This window comes from Mixophyes fleayi, chromosome 5 (genome assembly GCF_038048845.1).
Source record: "Mixophyes fleayi isolate aMixFle1 chromosome 5, aMixFle1.hap1, whole genome shotgun sequence".
Classification (NCBI taxonomy): Eukaryota; Metazoa; Chordata; class Amphibia; order Anura; family Limnodynastidae; genus Mixophyes; species Mixophyes fleayi.
The window spans coordinates 279,359,424-279,369,433 of NC_134406.1; the positions used below are offsets into that span (position 1 = coordinate 279,359,424).

The 10,010-nt window shown below is 49.1% G+C and overlaps 1 protein-coding gene across 3 annotated transcripts in view; it reads right to left on the reverse strand.

The window, feature by feature from the left end:
• The window catches only part of SMARCD3 (SWI/SNF related BAF chromatin remodeling complex subunit D3), an 88,327-nt gene extending 79,866 nt beyond the window's left edge, over positions 1–8,461 (reverse strand). For all 3 annotated transcript variants that reach the window (XM_075214337.1, XM_075214336.1, XM_075214333.1), the window contains exon 1: positions 8,361–8,461. In XM_075214337.1, the coding sequence (XP_075070438.1) occupies positions 8,361–8,426 (66 nt within the window). In that variant the 5' untranslated portion in view covers positions 8,427–8,461. The remainder of the gene's footprint in view (positions 1–8,360) is intronic.
• Between the last annotated feature and the right edge of the window lie 1,549 nt (positions 8,462–10,010).

Genomic DNA, 10,010 nt, shown 5'->3' on the forward strand with positions numbered 1-10,010 from the left:
ACACAATTATATCCGTGAAATAGCGAAGGGACACTCAGGGACTACACTATATTGGGACCATGGGGCGACTAAGGCCAGGGGTGTTGGCTGTCTGTTGTGGGGCTGGGTCATATCATGGCTGACCCCACGCTGGGCAGGACATCAGCAGCGTCACCTCCCCCCTCACTGATTAGCAGAGGAGCAATAAAGTTTATTTTTTTTCCTTTTTATGATATATTTAACAATACAACATACGGAAGTCACAATCACCAGCTTCATCCCCGGAGCAGACACGCAGCCGGGGATACGAGACAATAATAGCGACTTATATTTGTCCTGGATGCACCAATTCACTTTATTTTAGGTTGCACAGACTCAAAATGCTCAAAAATGCTCATGTGTTCAGCTAAAATCAGGACCCGAAACGTTGAAGCCTCCGCTACCAGGGGATGGTTTGGCAACACCAGACTCACACTCTGCACCAGTAACCTGAGCCCAGATGCCCGAGACCGCACCGACCACCAGTACAAGAATCACGGTCCTCCTGTTGGCTGCAGGTAAGATAATAGCGGTCACTGGTGTCCATCATGGCAAAGCTTTATATTGCTGGTATCCTAAGTGTGGGACAGCTATTAATGGAAGTCCTACGCTCACGACAAGCAAAGGGTTAGAATGACTCCATCTGTTCTATTTCAGATGCTGGATAGAAGATTCCAGTGATAATAGTACTCTTCTTACAGATCCTGCTCTATTCTGCTGTACCCTGTGACCAACAGATTAGAGCTAATATCAGGATTCACTAGGATGAGTGGGATCCTTCTGCTCTGCCTGGGATTGGTGGTACTTCACCCAGAGGCGCGGAATCTAACAAAGTGGAAGGTTTTCACCAGAGGTTCCCGCAAGCGAATTTGGGCTTGGAAGCTTCCACCCTGCAGGTCGCGTCCCTCCAGGGGAGTTCCCAGTGAGCGAGAACCGAGTACGGAGAAGAATGTAGGCACTAGATAGCCACAAATGAGTAGGAGTACTGAGTGAGGCTCAGCGATAGTCCACAGAGAGATAATAGATGATCTGCAGCAGCACACTTGGAGAGATGATAGCGATAATCTGCAGTAGTTACCACTAACGAGTGGCGCAGGTAATAGGTGATTGCAGCAGAGTGCATGAGCTGCTTCCAGGCCAGGAGTCTGACGAGAAGAACCAGCACTAAGAGGAGCTGGGAGGAGCCTTATAAACGAGAGGTAACCAATGGATGAACAGGACAGGTGAACACAGGTGATATGATTACCTGCGCATGTGCAGAATCGATTGCCGGCCTGACAGCCGGGGTTAGAACCAGAGAATGAGGAATGAATGATGTTCAGGTTACCGGGTGGCAGCCGTGGGTGAGTGACGTGTGACAGCCAACAATCTAATCCATTCCCAGCCTGTCCTAATCCATAGTAAGTAGTCAGGAGGAACCAGTCAGTCACCAGCAAAGAGGCGCTGGAGCAGCTACACGCCACCCAAAAGAGGGACCAGGTGCCAGTAAAGAAGCCTGGTGGTGGCAGCCTCTACTCTCCTACAAGTGCATAGTTGGCACTTACAGCGTCTGGTGGTCGACTAACGCCACCCCAACTATATTCTTAGTATCTTACCAAGAGGCAAAAAATAGTGATGTAGGTTATAGAATATCCTGCATGTGTGGTAACAGCTGGGAGAACAGCCTACAAATGCTGAAGAGATTAACAGCCATTTACGGCATAAAACAGCCATATGGGTGGACTAGCATTCAGTCTCCAAGAGAGGCTCTCAGATGATACAGTATCTACAGCCTCGTTCTTCTCTAGACAGAAGAGTGGACAACGCATTTCACCAGCCCTGGTTACAAGACCTTTACCAAGATTCCAAAATCCCAGACCTAGGAGGAAGCTTGGTAAGAGATAAAGGAGTCACCATAATTAAAGATGAATGATTACATGATCCCTATCAATCCATCTATTACTATTAGCTATCCCTGGAGCTCAACCTTAGGTTTCGTAATCCGCATCACTGCAGATCCACCTGGGTCTCCCTACTGTAAAGTATGGAGGTATCATCACCGCAGCCCAAGACCCTTCAACGGGGTCACATTTATGCTCTCTCAGGACTTTGAGATATTTGTATTTAAAGGAAAGTTTATTAAACAGAACAATAAAATAAATGTAATGCTTTAACATCTCGTCCATAACGGGAAATCTCATTGTCATTGGTTTGTATTACAATTATCTACAAACAGCTCATCCATAACATGCTGACATGACGTTACAGCAGCTCCCTCATTATACCCGGCCCCAGACGAGCTGGTAATAAGCCGGCAGTGTCTCCTATCCCCGGGGCTGACGTACAAACCTGCTCATTCTATAGATGAACTATAACCCACCGGGGAAGGGGCACAGATCAGGGGCTATGACGGAGCTGTACTCCCGCCAGCGGACACCAGCCGGGCCCAGCACATCGGGAGAGAAGCAGCGTGTAATAATGAACAGCACACATTGTTCATGTATGAAGTTATTATAGACCCTTATCAGAAGACTAAATGGGATTGCCCTAAATGTATATAATTAAGAAAAGACTAAACCATCATTAAGTGACCAACCACTTCCAAAGAAACAGAGCACCCCCCTGACCAGGAGCCCCCATCTCTGTAAGCCCAGTGCCAGGCCCCAAGTAACGCTGCTTATTTCATGCCATCTATGGGGGGGGTGTATTGTGGTGAAGACCTCTCTAGGGGCCCGAATCATTAAGGATCTTAACTTGAGAAACATAAGTTAAATACTGACTGTTTTTTTCATGTAGCACACAAATATCAACTTTAAATTTCAGTGTACAAATAAGCTATCAAGTATTTGTGTGTTACATGAAAAAACAGTCAGTATTTAACTTATGTGCAAAACAGAAAACTAATTTGCACCCCTTGCATTGTAACATGGTTTTGTCCAGGAGACTGAAGTAAGAAGTTTCTCAAATGAAGATCCTTAATGAATCAGGCCCTGAATGTTGTACAGAGGGGTCCTCCTCTCTCCTGGGCAGAAGTATTCCCATGTAAATGTGCTCTGGTGACCAGGGGGGGACGAGTCACTAACCCGTCTTTCCCCTCACAGTCCGTCCAGAAGCGCAGTGGGTGTGGCTGACAGAACCAAAGTGAAGCCTCAAACAGCTACTTATTGTCCTGAGAAAATCAGTCCTCAATCTTAGCAACTGTTTTATGGTCAAGCTGTTTGTAGTGACTGCAGGAACGGAGGATCCCCGGGAAAAACTGCTTCTGCGCACAGTTCCGGGGGCTCTAAGGGGGAGGCGCAGGGCAGAGGGAATACTGAATTCATGTTATTATCTGGTCTGCCACTAACACAACAGAAAGAAACCAGCTGAAGTAGAAAAACAAACATCAGCCCCACTATAAATATATAAATGATATATATATTCCTCTTACCCCTCCCACACGTTGTACCAGTCATGTGTTCCCCCAATCTTTGTCTGCCCACCCTTCACTCTCTGCACTTACCCCACTGTTCCTGGCCCTATAATACCCGTAGGCGACATCGCTGCTTTCAGCAGAACCATCCAATGAAACGGTAACTTACATTCTGCACTAATTGCATGAAGGTAACGATGAGACGAATCAGGAAGACTTCAGACGCGTTTCCCATTAGTAATACTTATAAAACAAGATATGTTCCAATATATAATCAGCCCCATCTGTCCCCAAAACACAATCTAAAAGTGTCCAAGTGAGCAAGAATGAGGACATAAGATAGATGCACAGAAACCATCACTGGTCAGAAGAGACCGAGAGCTTCCGTTAAAGGGCCCAAGAATCATTAACAAGTCACTATGGGCAAAGAAATAAACGTTACCGGCTTTGGAATAGTCTAAATGATTCCAGGGAGAATTTGTATTTGTGGTTCCTATGGGACAAAGCTGGAAGTTATGGTAAAGATACCAAATACGTCTGCCCCAGGGAGAGTGTAGTTACGGCACTGTGCTCTGTAGTGTAACCCGGCCGCATGCACAGCACTGTACACATTGCTCTGCAGTGTAACCCGGCTACATACACAGCACTGTACACATTGCTCTGCAGTGTAACCCGGCTACATAGACAGCACTGTACACATTGCTCTGTAGTGTAACCCGGCTACATACACAGCACTGTACACATTGCTCTGCAGTGTAACCCGGCTACATAGACAGCACTGTACACATTGCTCTGTAGTGTAACCCGGCTACATAGACAGCACTGTACACATTGCTCTGCAGTGTAACCCGGCCGTACGCACAGCACTGTACACATTGCTCTGCAGTGTAACCCGGCTACATACACAGCACTGTGCATATTGCTCTGCAGTGTAACCCGGCTACATAGACAGCACTGTGCATATTGCTCTGCAGTGTAACCCAGCCCCACGGAGAGTGTAGTGACGGCACTGTGCTCTGTAGTGTAACCCGGCCGCATGCACAGCACTGTACACATTGCTCTGCAGTGTAACCCGGCTACATACACAGCACTGTACGCATTGCTCTGCAGTGTAACCCGGCTGTATGCACAGCACTGTACACATTGTTGACAATCCATCCCTGATGGTAAGTATACTGCTCCCATTATTTTGTAATTAAAATCTGGGACGCCCATGTGATCTAAAGTATGCTCCAAACAAGAAATCCCACCAGCCTTTATATTAGGTCCCAGAGAAAAACATTTAAAAGATCCTTCCCAACTGGTCTTCATAATTAAGTTTTAAGAATTTGAAAGTGTGAAAAATTGGGATAGTCCAGGTAAAGAGGACACGTGATTTGTAGTATGAATCAGTGATACCTTTTATATGTGAGTGGAGCAGCACTAAGTATGTAAGCAGTGGACAAGAAAGGAGAGTGACAGGTTTATGTCCTACTGTGTGCGGTTTTTGCTGTCTCCAGGAGGTTTGACAGTCCTGGGGGTATATTTACTGTGCGGTGGTTCCGTATAATCGCCGGTTCCCAGCGCGTTAAAGTAATTTTCCTCAAACTACAATTTTATTAAAGACAAAATCCAATGAGCTTTGTCTTTAATAAAAGGTGCGTTTTAAAAAATGACTTCAAAGCGCCGGGAATGGGCGGTTATACGGAACCACCGCAGAGTAAATATAACCCCAGGTGTGCTCCAAGGAAACACATTCATAAGGTGCTAAGTGGGGGCGGTCAGAGTTAATAGAAAGGGGTTTCAGCGATGGATCTGGGTCTGGTGGATATGGGGTCTTACTCCACAACTCTACAACCTTCTAGTATCACCAGTCACTTATGAGATCCTCACAATAATGTAGATATAGGGGATATATACTTCATTCCTCATAATGTGCTGTATGTTCCTCTTTACCTGGCAAATACCAAACTGGTACAAAAGGTGGATGTCTCTTGCAGTCAGTGGGTGGATGTCTCTTGCAGTCAGTGAGTGGATGTCTCTTGCAGTCAGTGGGTGGCTCAGGGTGGATGTCTCTTGCAGTCAGTGGGTCGCTCAGGGTGGATGTCTCTTGCAGTCAGTGGGTCACTCAGGGTGGATGTCTCTTGCAGTCAGTGAGTGGCTCAGGGTGGATGTCTCTTGCAGTCAGTGAGTGGCTCAGGGTGGATGTCTCTTGCAGTCAGTGGGTGGATGTCTCTTGCAGTCAGTGAGTGGCTCAGGGTGGATGTCTCTTGCAGTCAGTGAGTGGCTCAGGGTGGATGTCTCTTGCAGCCAGTGAAGGACTCAGGGTGGATGTCTCTTGCAGTCAGTGAGTGGCTCAGAGGGGATGCCTCTTGCAGTCAGTGAGTGGCTCAGAGGGGGTGTCTCTTGCAGCCAGTGGGTGGGCGTCTCTTGCAGCCAGTGGGTGGGCGTCTCTTGCAGCCAGTGGGTGGCTCAGGGTGGATGTCTCTTGCAGCCAGTGGGTGGGCGTCTCTTGCAGCCAGTGGGTGGCTCAGGGTGGATGTCTCTTGCAGCCAGTGGGTGGCTCAGGGTGGATGTCTCTTGCAGCCAGTGGGTGGCTCAGGGTGGATGTCTCTTGCAGCCAGTGGGTGGCTCAGGGTGGATCTCTCTTGCAGCCAGTGGGTGGCTCAGGGTGGATGTCTCTTGCAGCCAGTGGGTGGCTCAGGGTGGATGTCTCTTGCAGCCAGTGGGTGGCTCAGGGTGGATGTCTCTTGCAGTCAGTGGGTGGCTCAGGGTAGATGTCTCTTGCAGTCAGTGGGTGGCTCAGAGGGGATGTCTCTTGCAGTCAGTGGGTGGCTCAGGGTGGATGTCTCTTGCAGTCAGTGGGTGGCTCAGGGTGGGTGTCTCTTGCAGCCAGTGGGTGGGTGTCTCCTGCAGCCAGTGGGTGGGTGTCTCCTGCAACCAGTGGGTGGGTGTCTCCTGCAACCAGTGGGTGGGTGTCTCCTGCAACCAGTGGGTGGGTCAGGGTGGATGTCTCTTGCAGCCAGTGGGTGGCTCAGGGTGGATGTCTCTTGCAGCCAGTGGATGGCTCAGGGTGGATGTCTCTTGCAGCCAGTGGGTGGGTGTCTCTTGCAGCCAGTGGGTGGGTGTCTCTTGCAGCCAGTGGGTGGGTGTCTCTTGCAGCCAGTGGGTGGGTGTCTCTTGCAGCCAGTGGGTGGGTGTCTCATGCAGCCAGTGGGTGGGTGTCTCATGCAGCCAGTGGGTGGGTGTCTCATGCAGCCAGTGGGTGGGTGTCTCTTGCAGCCAGTGGGTGGGTGTCTCCTGCAGCCAGTGGGTGGGTGTCTCCTGCAGCCAGTGGGTGGGTGTCTCCTGCAGCCAGTGGGTGGGTGTCTCCTGCAGCCAGTGGGTGGGTGTCTCCTGCAGCCAGTGGGTGGGTGTCTCCTGCAGCCAGCGGGTGGGTGTCTCCTGCAGCCAGTGGGTGGGTGTCTCCTGCAGCCAGTGGGTGGGTGTCTCCTGCAACCAGTGGGTGGGTGTCTCCTGCAACCAGTAAGTGGCTCAGAGGGGATGTCTCTTGCAGCCAGTGGGTGGATGTCTCTTGCAGTCAGTGGCTTAGGGTGGATGTCTCTTGCAGTCAGTGGGTGGATGTCTCTTGCAGTCAGTGGGTGGATGTCTCTTGCAGCCAGTGGGTGGATGTCTCTTGCAGCCAGTGGGTGGGTGTCTCTTGCAGCCAGTGGGTGGGTGTCTCTTGCAGCCAGTGGGTGGGTGTCTCTTGCAGCCAGTGGGTGGGTGTCTCTTGCAGCCAGTGGGTGGGTGTCTCTTGCAGCCAGTGGGTGGCTCAGGGTAGATGTCTCTTGCAGCCAGTGGGTGGCTCAGGGTGGATGTCTCTTGCAGTCAGTGGGTGGCTCAGGGTGGATGTCTCTTGCAGTCAGTGGGTGGCTCAGTGTGGATGTCTCTTGCAGTCAGTGGGTGGGTGGCTCAGGGTGGATGTCTCTTGCAGTCAGTGGGTGGGTGGCTCAGGGTGGATGTCTCTTGCAGTCAGTGGGTGGCTCAGGGTGGATGTCTCTTGCAGTCAGTGGGTGGCTCAGGGTGGATGTCTCTTGCAGTCAGTGGGTGGCTCAGGGTGGATGTCTCTTGCAGTCAGTGGGTGGCTCAGGGTGGATGTCTCTTGCAGTCAGTGGGTGGCTCAGGGTGGATGTCTCTTGCAGTCAGTGGGTGGCTCAGGGTGGATGTCTCTTGCAGTCAGTGGGTGGCTCAGGGTGGATGTCTCTTGCAGTCAGTGGGTGGCTAAGGGTGGATGTCTCTTGCAGTCAGTGGGTGGCTCAGGGTGGATGTCTCTTGCAGTCAGTGAGTGGCTCAGGGTGGATGTCTCTTGCAGTCAGTGGGTGGCTCAGGGTGGATGTCTCTTGCAGTCAGTGAGTGGCTCAGGGTGGATGTCTCTTGCAGTCAGTGAGTGGCTCAGGGTGGATGTCTCTTGCAGTCAGTGAGTGGCTCAGGGTGGATGTCTCTTGCAGTCAGTGGGTGGCTCAGGGTGGATGTCTCTTGCAGTCAGTGGGTGGCTCAGGGTGGATGTCTCTTGCAGTCAGTGGGTGGCTCAGGGTGGATGTCTCTTGCAGTCAGTGGGTGGCTAAGGGTGGATGTCTCTTGCAGTCAGTGGGTGGCTCAGGGTGGATGTCTCTTGCAGTCAGTGAGTGGCTCAGGGTGGATGTCTCTTGCAGTCAGTGGGTGGCTCAGGGTGGATGTCTCTTGCAGTCAGTGAGTGGCTCAGGGTGGATGTCTCTTGCAGTCAGTGAGTGGCTCAGGGTGGATGTCTCTTGCAGTCAGTGGGTGGCTCAGGGTGGATGTCTCTTGCAGTCAGTGGGTGGCTCAGGGTGGATGTCTCTTGCAGTCAGTGGGTGGCTCAGGGTGGATGTCTCTTGCAGTCAGTGGGTGGCTCAGGGTGGATGTCTCTTGCAGTCAGTGGGTGGCTCAGGGTGGATGTCTCTTGCAGTCTCACCTTTCTCTCCATGTGCCTCTGGATTGTGGTTCCGTTGGATCTGTAGTGTTTAGAGGCATTGCGCATGCGCACACAGAGGAACAGTCTGACAATAGCCGACCCATTCCACATACCCTAGGGACCGTCTGACAATAACCAGCAGTTAACACGCAAGTATTAGGGACAGTCTGACAATAGCCATGATTTATAGATACAGACACCAGGGACAGTCTGATAATAACCTGCATTTAAACACACAAATATTAGGGGCTGTCTGACAATATCCAGTATTTGTAGACACAGACAACAGGGACAGTCTGACAATAACCAGCATTTAAACACACAAATATTAGGGGCTGTCTGACAATATCCAGTATTTGTAGACACAGACAACAGGGACAGTCTGACAATAACCAGCATTTAAACACACAAATATTAGGGACTGTCTGACAATAACTAGTATTTATAGATACAGACAACAGGGACAGTCTGACAATAACCAGCATTTAAACACACAAATATTAGGGGCTGTCTGACAATATCCAGTATTTGTAGACACAGACAACAGGGACAGTCTGACAATAACCAGCATTTAAACACAGAAATATTAGGGACTGTCTGACAATAACTAGTATTTATAGATACAGACAACAGGGACTGTCTGACAATAACCAGCATTTAAACACAGAAATATTAGGGACTGTCTGACAATAACCAGTATTTATAGATACAGACAACAGGGACAGTCTGACAATAACCAGCATTTAAACACAGAAATATTAGGGATTGTCTGACAATAACCAGTATTTATAGATACAGACAATAGGGACTGTCTGACAATAACCAGCATTTAAACACAGCAATATTAGGGACTGTCTGACAATAGCCAGTATTTGTAGACACCGACAACAGGGACAGTCTGACAATAACCAGTATTTAAACACACAGATATTAGGGACTGTCTGACAATAACCAGTATTTATAGATACATACTCCAGGGACTGTCTGACAAATGGTTTTTTTCCCTGTAGCCAAACCAAAGCAGAGCAACAGACCAGGTTATCTTTAGAGTTAAAAAGAGCCAAGTCCTGGACTCCCTGGTTTCGGTCACGGTGGCGGAATAGATGGTCTGTGAAGGTTAATGACAGAGAAACAGAAGGAAGATAATACTGCAGAACATATATAATGTGACTTCTCATTAATAAACCATATCTAATCCAGCAGAAGAGAGAGATGGTGAAATATAATAGTGTGGTTTCGAGTATATCGTTAAGGGGTGTATTTAATGCGTATCGCAGGGACAGAGGATATTTTATCGGCTATTCATTAAAAACAGGTCACATGGCAGCTGTAATGGTAAGATTACTATTATCACTTGTAAGGCCAGAGCTCGGAGCCTCTCCACCTGCCGGCCGGGGGACCGGATTAGGGATTTCAGTTCCAGATTCCATTACAAAAAAGCAAAACAAAGTTTTGGGGGGGAAATGGGAGAAAAAATAGAAAAAAATAATAAAATAAACTTTATTATCAAAAAATAAAGGAATCTTTTTCCTATAATAAAGCATTTATTCCATTCCATCCTGTAATTGGAGGACAGTGGCAGCGGTGAGGCATCAATAGAGGGCCCTGGATGAAGACTTCCGCTATGATAAATGGCGATAGCCATCACCA